This window comes from Hesperophylax consimilis, chromosome 3 (genome assembly GCF_061612785.1).
Source record: "Hesperophylax consimilis isolate HC1 chromosome 3, BYU_Hcon_1.0, whole genome shotgun sequence".
In the NCBI taxonomy this organism is placed as follows: Eukaryota; Metazoa; Arthropoda; class Insecta; order Trichoptera; family Limnephilidae; genus Hesperophylax; species Hesperophylax consimilis.
The window spans coordinates 35,920,975-35,942,587 of record NC_142838.1 but is presented as its reverse complement, the minus strand read 5'-3'; the positions used below and the strand labels follow the sequence as shown (position 1 = coordinate 35,942,587).

Sequence of the window (21,613 nt, the reverse complement as noted above, 5' to 3'; positions counted from 1 at the left end):
TCACTTTGAACAAGGTTTGCACGAAAATAATAAAATAATATTAAGATAAGGACTTCTTTGAACTTTGAATAAGTCGCAGCAGTTTTGTTAACACGAAGGAACACGTGTGTCATTCGGACCGAAAACATAATATTATTATTGTGATACAAAGATAAACTTTATCATAATGCATTTTGCCCGTGGGAAAGATAAACAACGGTATCAGCAAAAACGTTGAAAAGTTTAATTTTTTGCTTAGTTTTATTTCATAAAAGCTTTTAAAGGCCGCAGCTTAGTGAAGTTTTTTTACGAAAGAATGCGATCTTTCCTTTTATGGTAGCGAACTTCAGTAAGTTGCTTGAAAAACTTTCACCGAAAGTGATATAAGTCCCCGGTTTCATTTGGCCTGGGGACATCGTTATTATGACACACATAACAACTTTGCATAAAACCTGAAACAAAATATTTTTAAAAACTGTTTGCTAATAAATGAAAAAGATCATGCATAAAAGTTATTTTTACAATAATACGTTTATTTTTATTGATGATTTAAAAAATATTATTATTTTTTTTTTTACTTTGACTGAGAATTAATTGAACCTTCCCCTCCTCAGGGACTGGAGTCAACCACGCTAACAACTGATACAAATCCCAATTGGGTACGTGATTACCACCAGTTGATAAGAATTCATTGTCATCTACAACGAGTATATCTGCCGAGTTTCAGCTCGATCGAATGTCGGGAAGGAGGTCGATTTTCACTCCCAAGATTTGCAATCATTTATTACCGAAAACCAAAGTGATATTCAAATAGACGTATTTAAAAATGGTTATTTCTCAGAATTTTTAACATGTCCAAAAGGATCAAACATAACTAAATAATTATTAAATGTGAATTTTCTCCATAGTACACTCAAATTTAAATCATGAATTACCCATTGCAGTGGTTGAACTTTGAAATTGCGAAAAAGGAAGCCATTACTAACATTAAAAAAATATTGAAAAGCCGAGGCAATTATTTTTTGTTTATTTTCCTATAGAGTACTGAAAACAAGCCAACCAGTGCAGAATTGGAGGCTTTAAAAGCAAAATCACAGAATAATATATTGCATGTGATATAATATGATAGGTAGTCATGGCTACATTTAAAAAAAGGTATTTTTTTGGTATGCGGTAAATTGACCAAGCAGTGGATATTTAAAAAACCCATTGAACCGATTCGTTGATCAAATAATTATTGATCAAAACAGAAATCTGTATTCTGAAATTGTAACATCTTTAGAACGGTGTATTTTTGTGTTAAATTTAACAGTTTTTTGTCCATAAAACCTAGGTTAACGGAAAAATTAACAGTTCCCGAAGCCAATTCAATCATGAGCTACGGAGCTCAGAAATGTCCCCCAGACACATCCACAGAAATGTCAAAAGTTAAGCCAATGCGACATATTGTTTGTTCCATATTTTACAATGAGAAAAAAACATGTGAGTTGAAAATCAAGTGAGGTCGGTTATTAACATTGTTCGTCATAATCATAATAAGGTTAGTCTCGAGTTCTATTTTGGTACCGATTTTCGTACGGTTTTATGAAGGCATTATTTGGTAGCTGTCGTCGTCATTTTTACGTAACTATATTATGTGGAAATGTGGCAGGTTTATTTAGGTTCATATTTAAAGTATTAATAAAAATATTGTTATATTTTAATGTATATTACTTACTGGAAGCCCGTATTACGTTCGGCATCAGTACGAATGCTTTAATGCTTATATTTTATCTATGATTATGTTCAATTTATAATAAACTAAATTTCTTCTCTAACGGCAACTGTATGCAATCGTAAGTATGAAAATAATGTTCGTGTATAGTCAAGATTTTTCAAATGGCCCCATGTATATTTTCCACGCGGAGATCAGTATGAAAAAAATGGTGAAAAACGACCATAAGGAGCAGTAGGTAGGTACATAATATTAATGGAGTTAGGTTTCATATTTTGAGGTTATTCTTGTTGATAATTTGGTCAGCTCGCCCCTTAGTCTGGGTGCTTAGGCCGAGAGCTGGTGCTGGTTGAAGGCCCTGGTCCATCTAAATTATTGTGTCCCCGTCCGCAGGCAGTAATTACGGGCTGATTATTGATTGCGTAATGTCAGCGGCAGTATTCATTTCTGCCAATCAGGTGTTTGCTCATTACGGTCGGCGGAACTCAAACGAAAATAATATTCGGCCGCAAGCATCCGTTCATCCGTTGCCTGTTCAACGTTCATCGACCAGCGCGACCGTCATTTGGCGTCGCGCGTCGCATTGGGGTGGAAGCTTCACGACTCACGACCAGCAACGCCTACTTCGACTTAACCCTTCAGGTTTTAAAATATTTTTACCAACAAGCCAGTGAAATTTCTTTGAATTTACGAATGCTCCCGAGCTATCTAAAATGACCTAATATTGCTTATTTTTGAAGTTGTCGTTAAAAGAAATACCATATTAGAAACTTAAAAAATTATCTTTGAAATGTTTGTATTTAAAATAAACAACTATATATTATGAACAAAAATAAATAATATCAAACATGAAAATCGTCACAAAAAAACTTACCAGGACATTTAGACTCGGGACGTCCATAATTTTGAAAGAATTCAATATTTATAAAACACATTCCCTTTGTATAAATAATTAGTAAGAAAACTATCACTCCGCTTTTTATGCCGTTTGTACAATAAACAAATATTTTAAAATGTTATCTTTCAACAGTCAATGAAAAAGTCCCAACAATTCGTAATCATGGACATTGACAATTTTTTACATTTATTTTATCCATATAATAATGCATAAATATTTGATACAAACTGAGAAGAATACATATTTATCTTTCTAATGACGAACAAATCACGCATCTACGCATTACAGAAATAAAAAATAAATGTATGGGATACCCAGCCAGATCTGTCCTTCAGAGGCTCTAATGGAATATGATGTTTGTGGCTAGTAATGTCCTTCCGAGGCCTGAAAGGTTAAGAGGTGTGCTTTTCTTACTAAATTTTAGTATTTATTTTGAATTTAAAACACCTAAACTTAATGATTTTTATTATCAATTATAGGTTATGACGATACATTAAAGTAAGCTGAAGTAAATGATTTTGTTTATAGGTATAAACAAAATAATGTTTTAATTTGACAACTTTGACAAATATTAATATTTGTATATAAATATATTTTTTAAAACCTCAAAATAATATAGATAAAGATTTGGCGAAAAAGGACAATTCACTCATTTCAAATTCCGACACAACAAACTCGTATAATTTTTTAAAAGTTTAATTTATATTTCAGACAGCTGAAGCAATTATTTTTCAAAAATAGCTTTGTCACATGCCTAACCGTATTTGAAATCACAATAATGGGCATTTTTTCGGACTTTTATATTTTATAAACGAAAAAAAGTGAATAAAATAAAAATGTCGTACATTTGATTAAAAAAATTTCGGTTGAGTTAAAGGTAAAAAGGCACCGAGAGCGTTCCTTTTAATACAAAATTAATTTTGTATTTGTAGCCAAAATACCCAACGAAACGGAATAATTAAAAATTATAAATATAGCAAATACCTGGTACGGATGTGAGCTATTTTATTTATTTGTTTTAATAATAATGATAATATTTGAATGATTTGTACAGCGTTTTTGTGCTAATTCACCTCGAGGACGCTGTGCAAATATATAATACGTTTCTGCAATGATTTATCTTATTAAAACTATAGACTAGTCTAACTATTATCAACTTTTGGTTAACAGATAGCATGCACCGGTTCGTCGATCTCTAATACAAAACTATACGTGCAATACATTTGATTGATCTGGCCTATATTCTATAATTTAACACGCAAATAAATAAAAAAAAGCTCTATAACTAGATAGCGTCCTTGAGGTGATTTTGCACAAAATCTGCGCCATACAAACCATCCAAATAATATTGTTATTATTTGTTGTAATTATTTATTTAAAAAATATATATTCAGTGTGGTTAGATATCTTGGCCTCAAAACCAAAATTATTTTTTGCATAAAAAGGGTAGCGCAGTCGTCCTTTTGATGTAAAGTGTGAACTGGGGTCGTATCGTTGTGAGTGACTGGGACTGGAGAGCATATAATTTCCACAAAGCGACGTTCTTTAGGCGGGTTCTGCCGGGCTAATTTAGGGAAGAAATTGTCCCCACTTTACTAAATGAAACGGAAATTCTTCGAAGGTCATCGCACGGCGTAAAAACTGTGATGTAATGCGAGGTAATGACCTTAGATTAAAATAACTCTCTTCCGCCATGTTTTACTTTCATTATTTTATGGCAAAATAAAGTTACATGACATTGAAATTTCTGCTCCAACTCCGCTCTATGCTCCAAATAAAGTTTTATCTTCGAACTAACTAACTAATCATAACGCCCTATCTCTGCAGGGGTAGGCAAAGAAGGCGAATCGCCAAACAACTCGATACATTATCTCATATCTGTTATTCTGACTTTTGACATGACCCGACTCAAGTATTTGGTTCTCGTGATCGTGCCATGTCTTCCTTGGGCGTCCCTGTGCCACGTCTTCTTTCACTATTCACATTAGCATTATTTTATTCTCTTCTTCCTTATATACTCCTTTCTTCTTTCTTCCTCTCTTGGTGTTTAAACAATCTAAGCGTCATTTTCTTAATCCTAGAATTAGGCTTACGTGAACCTTGCATTATATGCGGATCTCCACATTTTTCACATGATAATTTATTTATTTATTTTATATATATATAAATTACAAACAATACCAAACAAAATGAATCTTTGTCTGTCCAACTGGGAAGGATTCCCGTTTCAGGACAGCCAAATTGTGTATTTAGTACATAATATTCTTACAATGGAATGGCGATGCTGTCAAAACAAATTTTGAGAACATTGTTGATTGCATTCGAAGTGACAGGATGGTTTCTTTATCCTTGAAAGAATCGAAAAGATGTAATTTATTACCAGGGTCAATTTGGATAACATTAGTAATTGCATTCAGAACAGATGAATGGTTTCTTTCGGGACATCACAAGTCTGAGATTCTTTCCAGGGCATTTTGGAGAACATTTACAATTGTATAGTTAGAATTTCCACATTTATAAATCAGTATAAGACATATGAATCCTATAGTACTAAATTTTTAGAATTTCTTAGATGTTAGAAATTACACATTACTAGACCAGAATATATGCCGTGTGACATATGAATTTCCAATTTTAAAATTTCGAAACTTTATTTATTAAATGGCTAGTCATTATTATAGAGTAATCGAAATAAAACCGCGCAAAAGATTGGCAAATTTAAATACATATCTCATTTGAACAGCATTCGGTCTACTTTCATCCTTCCTCTGCCAGTTTCATGCCTCAGTGACATACATCAGGGTCGGTATCAGCATTCCATTGTGGACTACTAGCTTCACATTCATGGAAAAAACGTTTAAACTCTCCAATAAAATATATTTCAAAAAATAATACTCCAATACATATATATTTTTTAAATAAAATAAGAAGCGTCAGCCACGCTAACACCTAATCCAAGTTCTAATTGAATAGTATCGAGATTTATTTCGTATATTAACTGTTATAATATCATCCAATTTCTGAGAAATACGTTCATGTACGTGTACGTGATTGCAGCTAAAATTTGATATAATGGATTGTCATTGACAACAAGTGTCTCTGACGAGAAGTGGGTTAATTTTCACTTACAAGATTTCACATCATTTATTCAATCAAGAAAACAAAATCGAAATTCAAAGAGATGTATTTAAAAAAATTAAAACATTCATATCATACTATAAAACTGTTCGCTAACATAAACTGTGGAGCAGTGGGCTTTTGGAGAAGACATATTATTTGTTTTTTCCCTTTGCAATCAATATAATATGTATATATTGTTCCAGGGGCGCATATGAATCCAGCGGTGACTGTGGGGCTCGTAGTAACCCGCCAGGTGACTCCCCTAAGGGCTGCATTCTTCGTGGCAGCTCAGTGTGGGGGCGGCATAGCTGGTGCTGCACTTCTCTATGGGTAAGTTTTACTTGTGACAAACCTTAATCCGTACACTTTGTAAAATATTTATGCAATTTCATTGCAAATAACGGAAAAATGGACAATTTATGAACATATTTAAATTAAATTTTGTTAGTTGAGTTTTATTGACGATAAAATACGTTATTTCAAAGTGAACATAATTAAGAAAATAGAACGCCATTCGGAACGATCACAAATAGAAATGAAAGCTTAGAGTGAAACGAAAAACGCATTGGAAATTGTTTTACGATTCGACAGACAACATTCCGAGTCTCATCGGCTACGTTGGATTGCCGTTAGTGTCACGTTAGTGGTAAATTATTGTATTTCCCCCGAAAATACTGGAGACAAATAATATTTTATAAGATTTAACCGTCCGATGGGCAATGTACTTTTACCACTTTGGATGAGCAATGTGGTCTGGCCAGGCCATATAAGAGTTGTGGGCAAACTAGTTTTAGATAAATGCATGTGTGCAAATAGTCTGTATGAACGTGTCATTATGTTGTTTATGTGTACATAACGGGACAAACCCTATTTGCGCGTAAATTACCAACAACGGCAAGTTCTCTTTCTATCAGAATTCTGGCCAAGTCGAGTGACGTAAAAAAGTTATCGCAGGATACTGTTCTGCTGGTATAGCGATACTTGTCAACTAAATCCAACACCACTCGGTGCACCTTTATTCACTTCATGATCACCGTCTTGAGGTTTTCTGGTGTAAATTTGACCTATCAGCGAGAAGTTGGTATCCGAATCGCAAACCCGCCGGACCTTGATGCCATTTGCAATGGCCTGCCCAGGCCATGTGGTATGAATGTGTTGTCTTATTTTTATTATTTTATTTATTTATTTATTTAACGCCCAGAGGGCTTTTACATGGTTGGTAGTATAATTTTAATTTGACAGATACTTTGAAACATAAAAATAAGAATAAAATAACATTTGATAAAAGCTATGCAACAAGTCATACAAACACAAGAAACAAAAATAGAAAATTACAGCTATTTGTAGGTTTACATGATGTGTTTAGGAGTATTGAAATTATTATGCCGACTAAACGCAACCCATCAGCAATTTCGCCATTCCACGCAGCTCGCCAAGTTGTATAGTATATTGATAGCGCTTGTAAAAACCAACGGAAAAAAATCACATATGAAAATCAAAATGGCCTGGCCAGGCCACATTGCCCATCGGAGGGTTAAAGGTTTTGATTTCTCAAACCCAAAATAAGTAGGAACATTTTGAGCACTTGCAATATACAGTGTCCTGACAGTTTGTTATGACCACCCCCACTTTTTCTCTAAATCTGATTTTCATTGTTTTAAATAATTTTTAATATTTAATGGAATATTGAAAATAATTTTTAATGGAATATGATGTTTCCCTCAACAGTTTACTCATACTGGGTATTTTTCTCGGAGTTGAGTCTTTACCCTTTTCCATAACTGAAAATACCAAAATAATTTTCACTAATTAAAAAAAAAAGAATCGTTACAAAAAAAGGTACCAGCACTCCATTATGGACTACTAGCTTCATTTCTTTTTTGTTGTTAGCGCCAACCGCATTCAGTCCTCCATTGATGGAGTTAACCTGCATTTACCCTTCTTTCAATATCTTTGTATGCCTTCCCATCTCAAAATTTTATTCTTTGTTGCTGGAAATAAAATAGGAAAGCAAGAACGATGAAATAAACGTAAACGTAAAGAAAACATTTTTCAACATTCATTTATCTCGAATTTACTGCGGCACATATTCGCTCTTCTTCAAAAGATTTGCCAGGAGTGAAGGCTTCACGGCGGTGAATTTACGAACAGCGTCTGATTGAATTTCGATCTTCTTTGAACACTGTCTACGCCAAACATTGCGTACACGTTGTTCCCTCTGAGGTTTTCATATAAACATTGAATGTTTATCTAAAAAGAGAAGCACACCATCTAGCTCGAGTATTTGAATATTCAGCCAGGTTACATGTTACATTACAGAATGGTATTTGTAGCATTTTTTAAACATTGATGTACTGAGCCCGAAGAGTTTCGCTATTTCTCTTCGTCGGGGGCTGTTTTTATGCTTCTTTGAATATACTAAGAGAATTTTAGTTGAAAAGTCAATTTTTTATTTGTTTTTTGTTAACATAAACTCCACGCAGGTGACCCTGAAAAAAAATCGATCAGGGCCTATGTCGTCTTTGGGGATTTGTGTGAAGAGTTTTAGGGAAAAGAAGGAGAGAAAGTTCTGGGAAGGAAAAGATGAGGGGTGGGTAAGAATCTAGATCCTCAACCAGTCTCTCCCGATTCGGCCCGTCACGCAGTAGGAGGGCAAACGCATTAGACGCACATCATTCTATGAACCCGAGCACCCCTGCTAAGTCACCAATCGTAGCGAACCACTCAGGGTGACCTATGGCAGAGATGTTGGTTACCCAATAAATGGTTCCCAATATTTGGCTAATTTATATAGCGCCGTTTTCTTGAGAAATCACCTCAAGGGCGCTGTACAAATATATTTCTTAAAAAGTTAATACTAGAACTACTGACTTAAACTAGTGACTTATCTCTAAGACTTATATCTAGTGACTTACGACTAAGGCCTATAACTACTATCTTAATGACATATATAATATGAGTATTTACGAGTATGTGTAGCAACTTACAACTAAAAATAACATTAACAATCTAATCTTACTAACGCCGGAAGAAGAAGGAAGTTCTATTATATTAGGGTGTTTTTATTTTTAGCTGGATATATATGTAAATGAATGAAATTAATGAATAAAATCAATCGTCGATCTTGAACGCATTTAGATGATTCATCTGCCAACAATTAAACCGATAAATGAAATCCTCAGCACGGGAGATCCCAGTGAGGATATCATTATATCTATTTGTTCAAAAAAAGATAATAAAATACTTATTATAACTATGACACCCACCTCCCGAATTGAATTCTTATTATGGTATTCATTATGGTATTTGATCTGTAGGTTAGGCGTAACTCTGTCTTCAGTATTCTCGGCACGGCGGATGTGACGTGCTACGAACAATACAGCGGATCTCCAATTCTCTCGTCAGTAACGTTATATATAAATGGTCGTGTGTATTAACTCACAAAATTCCGTTCGATAAATATACACCTTACATTTCACAAAGACTGCGTTTTCCCTGGCAGACAAAAGCGATCCTTTGTGGCGAAACAGTGATTCGGTACAAAGACAAACACTGCTGCGATCAGACTGTAAAAACTTTACCGAAAGCCTTTTGATTTGCCATCAATTTGTTGCTGATAAAAAATATCGCCTTTATTTATAACAAGAAGAAAATAAAACCGAAGAATGTCAATATTCACGCTATAACAGGAATGCTTGATTTCAACATGTCAGATTTCCGCCGAAAATAACCATACTTAATCCAACTTTATTGTAAGAGGTTAACAATTATACTTCCCACTTTTTTATGTTCTGAAAGCGAGGACTTCTGCCAATCAGGAAGAGCCACCAGATCGATTTTCAAGAACACGTGTTCCAACATCGTGATAATATATTCGTAATTTACTAAGGAAACCTTTTGATCCATTCTTAAGGCCTGCAATCCCGCTTTTAACCGGCTTATCAATAATTTGAAGAGATTCAATAAATTAGCAATACTCATTTTTCTCAGTGTATTTAGTAGTAGGTAGGTTCGACATAACTCATAGTCCATCGTAAAATAAATTTATACCAAATTCGCTAGACTTGGATTAGTTCACTGGTTATTGAACGATTTATATTGAATATTATATTTTACATATATGATGTAGTGTATTACAATTACTACTGTTTTCACAAATTAATTATGCGTTCATAATTAATGTGTTAAATTCTCCGTTAAATGCTAATCAATCTATTGTATTATTGACGATGTGTGTGCTTTGATGCGATGGTGATGATTGGGGGAGTATTATCATGTATGATCAAAGTCCTCACTAATTGCTCGGTTTGTGAAATATAATTTACTGTAACTTTGTATTAGCAACAATATTTATGAATGTTATAGACGATCAAGTTCCGCTTGTACTTGCTCTATCGCTTGTCTCATAAGGGCTATATTAATAACTAATTGGAGGTAATTATTACAGATATAATAGCAATGGTAAACAAAGAGATGATATCAATATTAATTAATTCTTACATCAAAACAAAGTTGCTATTTGAAACCTTTTATAATTTAATATATCTACTGTATTATGTGTTTCATCGAACTTCTTGTAAATATCAAGCTTCATATTATAACTGTGGTAATATATCCCTTCGTAACAACTGACAATATTTTAATTACATGTAAGTAATATAATGATATCAATAATACTACATGTTTTATTTTCCTTCCCTTTTCTTACAAATTGAGATAATGATATCCTCAACGGGATCTCTCGTGCTGAGAATTTGATTAACATTTTATTAAAATTTAATAATTTGAATAATAATATAATACGATGTCGCTGAAACAATTATTATGTAATGTTAAATTGTATGATGCCAGTCTAATTTTGTTTTATTTTCGAGGAAATCTTCGTAAAGACTGATTTAAATTAATCAAAATGGTAGGCTACTAATCTGATACAAAATAATTATAATTGTAAACCATCTCAAGAGCGCTTTCTGTTGTGTACCTAAAGCTACTTGATAATTGCGTAGGTGGATAAACCTCAATAGTGATTATTAATAGGCTTATAAATAGCACTCTAAAGGTAATATTCTGAAATAATGTGTGTCTAAAAATTCTTGAACCGTTCAATGTAACAACGTGACGGTCCAATTCTTATTCAAAACCATTGTCTACGCACTGCTAGATCCTTTGCAATTCTCAGAAAAACCATTCGCTAAACAAACTACTTGTTATTTATGTGCATTGTACATATTAGAGATTGTATCTTCTTTCTTGCTGAACCGTGGCAAACAATATACATGGGGATATGTGCTGGTGCCTATCTTCGTTATACTTGTGACAGTAAACACTATCAAAGCTGCGACCACCGCATTAAATAAAGAAAGGTTTCATTGTTGGTGATTCTTACCTGGATTTCCAAGGAATTCAATTATGACAAAAGCTTTCTGCCATCACGTGGAAGGGACTGTTGCATCAATAGAGGCGTATCGTCATTTCAAGGTTGGGTAGAGTCCCGGATCATTCTCATATGCCCGCTTTGTTGCCGCAGGACGTATTGCTTTTGATGTGTGATTTTATTGTCTGCAGTCCACAATCTATTACCTCGGATCCCCACGTTTCAACTCTAAAGTGCAGTACATAAATACACTTGCACAAAATAACTTTTTCCTTTCCTCAAATTCTTTATATTTTGTACGGGAATAAATACCTATATATTTTGTACGTTTATTTTACTGGCTGATGTTTTAATGGCCTTGAGCCGGTGAGTTCGAGCATCGTGAGATGAAAAGCTTTGATTTCGGCAAAGTTCTTTAGTTACGTATGGTCATGTGACGTTAGTATTGTGTTTTCCTAATAAAGGAATAAATTTTTGCTCAAATACCCTTTATTCTCAAAATATAATAAGACCATTTCGGACGTGAACTCACTGACTGATGATTTAAAAAAAATGATTCTAGGTTTTACTATGAATTTGAAGTGAGGAACTACAATTTATTTATATTATATACAAATGAAACACCTTTTACATCACTTTAAATTTTTAATAATCTACGTGTTTCAAAGCGAACGGCTTATTCTCCAGGATAATTAAAATTAACGAATACATTGCGAAAAATCAGTATAGTCAAATAAGTACTAGTACAAAAATAAAATTTATTTTAATTATAACTTTCATGATACACATATCAATGAAATAGAATCAATCCGTGACCTTGGGGTAGTACTGGATGTAAAACTAAATTTTATCAAACACATTACTTAACGAAGTAATCAACAAAGCCAATAAAATGTTGGGATTTATAATTCGCATATCTACCTTTTCGCAATATTAAAACTATGTATTCCCTTTACACCACGTATATCCGCCCCCACTTAGAATAATGCTCACTAATTTGGGCACCGTTCTACCAATGCCATATTGACAGAATCGAAAGTGTGCAAAACAAATTTTTTAAACACATAAATTATAAATTCAAATTTCTCTTTGCAAATAACACCGAATCCTTAAAATTTAACAACTTTACTCCACTTCAAACACGTAGATTAATATCTGATCAAATATTTTTATATAAAATTCTGAATAACGGCCTGGACTCTCCTTAACTCGTAAATTATTTAAGAATTCACATACCTACAAGGCCAACCAGACAAAACCATTTTTTTCATTTGCCCGCGTGCAGAACCAACCTTAGAAAAAATTCTCCAATCCCCCGTATATGCGCGCAATATAACACGCAATTTAACAATATCGATATTCTTAATAATACTCTTGTGAAATACCGAAACGAATTTAAGCGTACGACCACAAATGTTAATTAAATTAATGCACAGTTATAGAAAAGGTACAACATGAGCATCTCCTGTCCCCATCCCATCTTTCTCTGCCTCTTGCACTTTCCTATTCCTTCTTCCTTCTAATATATTTATATGATTTTTTTTTTATTTTTTGTTAATTTCATTTTCAGTTAATGGTTATAACCAATTACAATTTGTATTATATCATATTAACCCACATTAGCATAAGAAACTATTTTGGCTTACCTCATATTTAACCTCTTGTATAACTCATCCTGTATAAAATTGCTGTTTGTTTCTTACAATAAATAAATAAATAAGTAAATAAGTAAAATGAAAGGTGATTAATTAGCTATTATCAAAGATATTAGAAGGCTATTATTATAAAAATAAAATAATTATCATAAAATAGTTAATTATTAAATGTATCTATAAAGCATTTTTTTATGTAAAATAACACATTTATGTATAAATAAAAAAAAACATTTATAATTTAACATAAAATAATCAACGAGGTATAAATAACAAAAATAAAAATAGAAATAAAAAATAAGCTATTAAGTTAGCTATTTAAAAAAAAGGTTAGTAATAATTTGTATTTAATTTACTATCAGCAATTTATTTTATTTATGTGAATGACGTAAGAGTGACGCACTGAGTCAGTCAGTCTGTTGCATTCCCATTTTGGGGATTATAGTGAGGATCGGAGAAGTGGGGATGAAGTAAGGTAAAGGGAAGCTTAATTAATACTTTGCTACATAGATCTGTCCACTTTACAAAGTAAATGTCAACATTTCGAACTCTAGGTCCCGACTCAATGAGCTTAACTCTACCGGGGTAGGTATTTATTTACATTCGTTTCATTTCAAATTCATTAATTTCAAAGAAGCCTTAAAAATGTTCTGACCTTTTTATTTACCTCGTCGATATGGAGCAGCTCAATCTTATTTATATTTTACCCAACTTCAAGGTTCCAAAAATTTCTATGCCCCCCCGCCTCCTAGCAAAGTAAAAAAACGTTTAATAAATTCTATCAAAGTAAGCAAAAAGAGAATAAGTAAAAAAATAGATTTATGGTTTTTTTTTTTTCAATATCCATATTCTATTCAGGAGAGGAAAAGTTGTTGTTTCTGACTTATACTTTTTATGCTTAGCATGATATTATAATTCCTTTTCTTGCGCGACGTTGCAATCACGTTTATTGTTATCGCTTATGTAGGTAGAGCAGTGAGTGAAATGACACCTAATGGGGACGAAGACCGGCAGGTCTCCCGTCAAGGGGTATCATTTAATCACGAATAATGAAGAGAACATATTTTTTTCCCCAAAAAAAGGTTATTAATCGCCGATTTGATTGTGTTTTCCGGACTGCGGGATTACTCCAGAATTTAAACATTTCCAAGCCGGTTCCAATTCAATAGGTACTCCATAGAAAAATACCAAAAATAACTATATAATCCACAAAATCAATAAAAATCTTGCAACGATGCAAGACCGATATGAATCCACGAGAAAAGTCCTCTTTTCCCGTTAAGTCAGGGTTGAAATATTACAAAAAAAACTGAAATTAAATAATTTAACCAAAAATGTTACAAATTTAATTTTAATAATGAATGATTTGAGAAACACTGATGAAGAGTAACAGAGGTACCATTAAATCAATAATATACTATGCAGGATGTAGGTATATTAAAAGCTTTAGCAAGTATGGTAAAAAGATGTTGCATCAGTTATAACATCACTGTTCCGAATTCAGGTGTTTTATATAGGTAAATCACATTCAACAGAGGAAATTGCCGTTCATCTCAGTACGGCGTGAACTTAATGATTTATACCCTAACGACTATTACTTAAGTCAGGTGAACGTGAATGCCAAGTACTCCTTCCCTGCTCCATGGTAACTGGTGCCGGTAATAGTACCTACTATAATCACGGTAAATCTTATTATTCATGTAGGATCTTCTGACAAACACACACACATGAGTGTTTCATTGAATAATGGCATCTCTCTGATAGATAAGGGTGTAAATAAATAAATTATTAAAATTGATTGTAAAATAAAAGCAGCAAAATATATTTACGGTGTATAACAAACAACATTTTAAAGACAACATAATAAAACAAATCATGACATGAATAATTATTAAGATACGAGTATTAATTGCACGTCTTTTGAAAACTTTTTTATTGCATGTAAAAAAATGTGCAGTAAATACATTTTTTTATATTATTTCTCTTTCAGGTTTTCATTTTGAATTTATTAACAAGATTAATATTGAAAATTATTAAATTATACAATTCAGTTTGAATTATAAATATTTTATGCGATAATTAAATTTAGTAGGGAATGTGAGACTTCATGACATGTGTGAATGGTGATTTAGAGTGCAGAATATATGAGTATTCTGATTGAAATGTATTGCAGATGTAAGAATTCAAAATGTTATTTGTGTTTTGAAAGAACGGAGTTCGGGAAATTATCATTTTTTTTTAAATACCCCTTATGCTGCTCTGAGCCAAAACGTCTATTCCGCCATGCGGTATGCATTAAAGATCATGGTGCTCTGGCAGTAGTTGTTTAATACGACTAAGCGTAAAATGTTTGCTTGTGTCGTGATGAAGGTTTGGCCAGCGGTGATATTGAACACACTACAGCGCGATGCCAACTCAGCTACTGGCTGGTCTATTTATATGCGTTTCAATTATTAAAATATATCTAGGTTTCTCAGAAGTAATGTCGAAACTCTGACGAAGTCGAGTATTTGGTAAAGCTATTGGGTTCAAAATCAAATTTATTTTATATGAAAGTTTCGATCAAATAAATATAAGCTTTTGCTTTGATTTCGACCTTTCAGAATGTACATACATATAACATTATGTGTGGTTCAGCTTCAAAGTTCAAACCGTGATTTTTCTCTTCCAAAAAGCCCGATGGTATTGCATTAAATAAATAATAAATCGGGACATACGACATACGAACGATTCGATTGATACCTCCTATATGTTGATAAATTCTGAGCCCTTCGTTTTATATGAAATGATCTTATCAGGCGACCGAGGAGATTACTTAACGGCATCGACAGGTACCTACTTAAGTATTACCCAAAGATATTAGAAGAACGAGATATGCTATGTTGGCCGCCGGACCGTAGGCGGAGTACTACCTAATTAGGGTACTTTGAACGGTATCGGGACGTGTACGCACAGAAATCTGTTATATGTATTAGTGCGGATACCTTAGCGCAAGCGAAGGTGTGCAGTAGTATTGGTGAACAAAACCGGCGAAACTCGGCAAAACAATTCCACACAGCATGAACTGCTCATAGCACATCTCGTTCTTCTAATATCTTTGGTATTACCTCTTATGCGATCACAGGATGCGTCAACCCAGCGAGTATAATGCCACTTCTGCGACCCCGGGATACTTCAACCCAGCGAGTATATTACCACTTCTGCGACCCCGGGATACTTCAACCCAGCGAGTATATTACCACTTCTGCGACCCCGGGATACTTCAACCCAGCGAGTATATTACCACTTCTGCGCCCCGGGATACGTCAACCCAACGAGTATATTGCCACTTCTGCGATCCCGAGATAAATTCTGTGTAAAGCTTGTGCAAAAAAATCATTAAGTCAAACAAGATCCTTAAGTGCCTAAACTACCATATTACTTATATATAGTTAAAATACATATTTACGAACAGGGATGCTATTTATTTAGTGATTATAAATTTCTGAGCAGTTGTAAACAGTTCTACTGTATTTACTACAGTTGTGAAAGTGTTGTAACATTAATATGAGAGTATTAAAAGAAATTGTTCTTTGGAAAAAAAAACAAACCAAACAACGAGGGAATAGAAAATAGCAAAGAGCATAATGACAAAAAAAACAAACAACAAGAAAACAAAAGATCGTTTAAAACAATATGTAATTTTATTATATTTTTGGTTAAGTTGAAAGGACAATACAGCGAACGAAATCCTTATAACCCAAAGTCCAAAAATAGTTCAGAAAATTGAAATTGTAAAAGTTTTGGAACATGATATTAAAAATATTATGATATCACGAGTTACGCAATAAAAACACGAATTCCTTCGCTTTCCCACCTTTCTGCTGGTCGTTTTATTGTGTTAGGCAGGACTTTATTTTGGTTCAATCCCTTTGTTTGGTCGCACCCTTAATCCCTAGTTTGTTCATTATCTGCTGTGGCTCTCGTGAAAATTATGTTGCGACATGCAAACATCATGTTGAATTTTAATTTAATACTAATAATAAATTTTGAAATTACAGGATTTCGTGTGTGTACATTATTTTAATTATTTTCCTACTTTCAGGCAAAAACCATATTATGTCACGTTTTGAATGAGAATTACTATTATAATATTATAGAGAATACGTACAATGGCGTTAACCCATAAATAATAAACACTAATATTAACAACGTTTCGGACAGCGTTACAGTGCCCATGATATGCCTTGAAGATGGATACTCCTGTCTGAAACGATGGCTAAATAGGAGATAACAAATTTGTTTAGGTGCTTACGCAACACGGCGTAAGCACCTAAACAAATTACTTCCACACTTTTGGGCATCAAATCATATCATAAGATAAATACATTTATTGGTTTTATGCAAAGTCTCCCGGGTAAAGTGCGCTTACTTCGAGGAGGGGGTGATTCTAGTCAATAGTAAAAAAGACAAACGACTTTTTTAGAAATTCCAACGTTTTAAGGTAGTTTTTACAAAAAAACGTTGAATTGTTTTTATGGAAAAAAAATTTGTATGGGAAAATAAACATTGGAGTTTTTCATCATTTTACTTCTACCAACATGTAGAAGTACCTTCCGAAGTTAGCGCACTTTACCCCCAGACACCCTGCATTATAGAAACAAACCGTACATTGGTTACACTGATGAAACAATTTACAGATATTGAATATTTCAAAGGGGGTTCCTATGATATGTTTCCTCGTAATATCTCATATTTGGTATGTATGTATATAAAATGTATATTTAATATTTTCTGCGCCTTCTTTTGTGTCTTTAAATGTTCCCTATTTGGGGTCAGGGCTATTTTATTTCCTTCGCTTCTTTTCAGGTCACCGCTCCTTCTCTGCTGCGGTATGCAGGTGAAATTTTACCATAATGGTATACATATATATAATATATGAACTAGTAGATCATCTTGCGGATGCGAAGCATTCTTAATGAAACTAATATATTTAATCATCGTACCTTTACAAATCTGATTTATCTAACGGGTAATATTTTTATACCGAAGTATTTTGCAGCTTTTGAACGTGAGCGGCCAATCAGCCAACACGCATTAGTGCTTTATCAATTTAACGATATATCTACTAGTCTAGCGGTGGTGCGCATTCTCACCTGTCTCAACTTATTTTTATTACTTGCCGTATTTCATGACCATATCTCTTCCCAAATTCTGCTTTCCTGTCGAAGATCGGAATCTTTGCGCGAGGAGATTAAAGACCAAAAAAGCATATAATTTTTTTTTAATACTTGAAAATAATTACGATAATGAAGTCATTTTTATTTTATTTTTAATGTAACGAATAATTTTTTTTTTATAGTTGGATGGTAAATTATAATTACCCATTTTGATTTGCCGCCAAAACGAACTGTTCGTGAAAATGGCATTGTTGACATCACACCGGCCAACGTTAGTGACAGCCGTATTACCAGCCAGTAGCGTTTTCTACGTCATAATGACGTTGTAGCTAGTTGGAAACGTTTCGGAATGTACGCATTAGATAGCGTTTAAAATCAATTATTATGAATGAAAATATTATAATTAGATACGCATTTTTATTACGATGATCAAAATCAGGTTGTGAAAATACCCCATTGATTGAATAACTCGGGAAATATTTTTTGCCTGACGGTTGCCGACAAATTGGAAATTCACAGGAGGAAACATTTTAATTTATTTTTGATACTGAATGCACTGCAGTAAAGTGTGATTTTACAATACGGAGAGAAGTTTTCGGAATTTTACGTTAATATTTATTTTATTTATTATTCATTAACGCCCTGTTTGGGCTTTCACAAGGAAATTGACATCTTATTATTATGTAAGTATAACAGGAAAAAAGTTTAAATTACGTTTTTTTCATCTTGAGGAAACGCTTTGAATGTTTGAATGCACATTTTCATTAATTAGCCGTATCTTTTACTTGTGCAGTTAAGACATGTAAAGCCGCGATCTGTGTTGTGTGCATGTAATACAAAAGCAGGCTGTATTTGGTTTTTTCCGGTTGCCTTCATAAAGGCCCATAATTTACCCCCGTGGCCACTGGTCTGCATTGCGTGTTCCCCGTACAACCTGCGTGGAACACCTGTCCCAGTCACCGACAATCTCTACAACCTGAGAGCCAAGATACCCTCAGCGAATAATCAATGAAGAATAACCACGCAGTGCCAAAGTGTTTACCCTACCATAGCAGTTTCAGACAACATTGTTTTGCATTTATTTACAGCTGGCACTGTTGTTTTTGAATTTTTCGACTAAACATTTCACTCCTTCCACATATAAATCTTACACAAAAAAACAATGGTGTTCGTCTTTATTTTGAGCTTTCTTGGGAAGTTATTTTTCGTCAAAACCTGGACTCTTTATCGTATTGTGTATGAACTCTTTAGTAAGTCAACATATACCTAGACTTAATCCGATCACCATGAATCGATGCTCTTTCATTTTTATTTGTATCGATTGCTCTTTCATTGTAGATATGTGTGTGAAAGTGTATAATGGATGCTTTTGTTGCCTCTGCTTTATATATAGTTTGAAGATAGGATTTCTGTAGGTCAAGTCTGGACAAATACTTAAATTAAGTAAACACATCACCATTGTCACATTGTTAGCCATCCTTCTCCAGTTTCATTTTTCGCAAAATTCTGAGATAAAAGTGAGGGGAGGGTTTCAAATTCCGGATAATCTTGACAAGCTTACAGTCGACGACCCATACTTAGTAATAATATTTGGCCAATTTATATAGCGCCGTTTTCGTTAGAAATCACCGCAAGGGTGCTTAATTCATATATAATTTTTGTGGAAATCATTGGTGCATTTCAATGATTGTCTTCTTTCACACGGCGCCAACATATACTCGTACTTGTGCTTCTTGCGTGAACATATTTTCATTTTTCGGCTGCTCCAAGTGTTATGTTCCTCGTCTTTATTAACCTGACTTCCAAGCGTGTAACTTCTCATAAACTTGCGAATTGCACAAGTTAAACTCTACCAACGAGTATTATTATTCACTACCTGATGAAAATAGTTAACTAATTCGTGATGCTAAAGTATTTTAATCGTTAAGTTCGATTGGTGAGTTCGTTTTATTGAGTCAACAGTTTTACGCGAGGAGAGGGGAACGGTGCTGTTAATAAAATATATTAAACAGCAAAAACTTTCAAAACCTGTAAATATTAGAATGCGGAAAGCAGAAAGCAGAACATACGTAGTACCTACCAAGAGCTTTGTCTTTCACATCATTTTTTTATTATGCACATAATATTAAGCCCCCCATGACATGTGGCGTCCTGGCGCTCCCTCGCGAGGAAACAGATGTAGTCGTATTCAAATCACCGCACATCCACATCTCCTTCTCTATACTATATTAGAGCGAACACTTAGTAGAAATATAGTACTTAGGTTTCTCATGTCATAGCCACGCCATTCATCCAAAGGATTAAGTACTCCGTCTCATATTGCTAGCGGATGTACGGTGGGGTCTATTCAGTCATCCAGTGTCTTCGTCTTCGTTAGTCGTTAGCTTTGTCACTAAATTTAATGATATATGGGGGTTCAGGAGCGGATTTAAGAAATTGATTAAACTTTTAAGGATCAGGGTAGACTTTTGAAGGCTACTTTTTCAGGGCTTTGGATCCAGAAGCAGTGGACAGACGTGGCCGAAATAATTCTTATTTATAAAATTGGTATGATTTTTTTCAGATACTTACATAACAGGAAGTTTGTCTATAGATTCTAAAATAGAAGATACACACGTACTAATCCAATCAGGATCGTAACTGCTGTGAATAGATTCTTTACAATAAAACACTGTGTCTTTATTTAGACAATAAACTCTTAATATAATCGGGAACGAGTGAATAGGTCGGGCTGGAGGCTAACGTCGTCTCTATAATGTTCTCAAAATCTCTGATTTTTGAAACCTCACGGTTTATCGTAGGTCCCTCGCTACCCACCATCATGGGGGGCGACCCTGTATACTACAGACTTTTGTTGGATAAGTCTATAACCTCAAAGATCTATCTTATCAACACGAAAGCAACCTAAGTCGAACATCACAGTAACATTTATTTGAATTAAAGTTAGGATCAATAACTATACTTTAATAGCCAGGTACATTAAAACCTCATCCATTTTCTCAGTTTCATCAATTCATCCAGTCATCTAGTCTCACAATATTCCCAAAAAAATAAGTCATTCTTGTAATGAATATTAGTGTTCAATATATATATTTTTTTGATAAAATTAAGTAACCTATTTTACATCATTCCATAATCGGAAAACTTTGAGATGTTAGAAATTAAAATTTACGTCAGTGACTCTGACCTACGAAATAATAAAACTCGATCGGGGAGAATAAATAGGTCCGTCACTGTGAAGATTAACGATGCACCTGGTCAGCATTATAATGCACATAGCGGGTCGGTACTTCAGCAGTGAACACGTCAGGTAAATTAGGACTTTTCTATGTGGAGTATTTACGTGTATGACAGTATTTAGATTTGGGGAATTGTTATGGGGAACACAGGTCTAAATAATATAAATCGTTGGCCTGTGTGAATTCACCGTAAGGCGAAGATAACAAAGGTCAATTCGCCGCAGTAGAAAAGATACATAGAAAGTTAATATTAATTTACAAATAATATAAAACAATGCAATTATCACGGCTGATGAAAGACAGTCTATTCTATAGTATCGTAGAATCTATGCAAACAATGCGAGCGACTAATTGGGCGTTTCCTGGATCATTGAAGATAATATTCAACCTCACAACCATGGAGGTATTTGCAGGTAGTATACATCCTTCAATGGGCCGGACAAACCCGAGCAAGGATTAGAAAATTGGAGAATTTCTC

At 33.8% G+C, this 21,613-nt stretch overlaps 1 protein-coding gene across 1 annotated transcript in view; it reads left to right on the top strand.

Annotated features, from left to right (window-relative positions):
- The window catches only part of bib (MIP channel family protein big brain), a 195,009-nt gene that overhangs the window by 11,231 nt on the left and 162,165 nt on the right, over positions 1 to 21,613 (top strand). Inside the window, exon 2 of the mRNA XM_089650573.1 lies at positions 5,915 to 6,041. Coding sequence (XP_089506699.1) covers positions 5,915 to 6,041 — 127 coding nt within the window. The remainder of the gene's footprint in view (positions 1 to 5,914; positions 6,042 to 21,613) is intronic.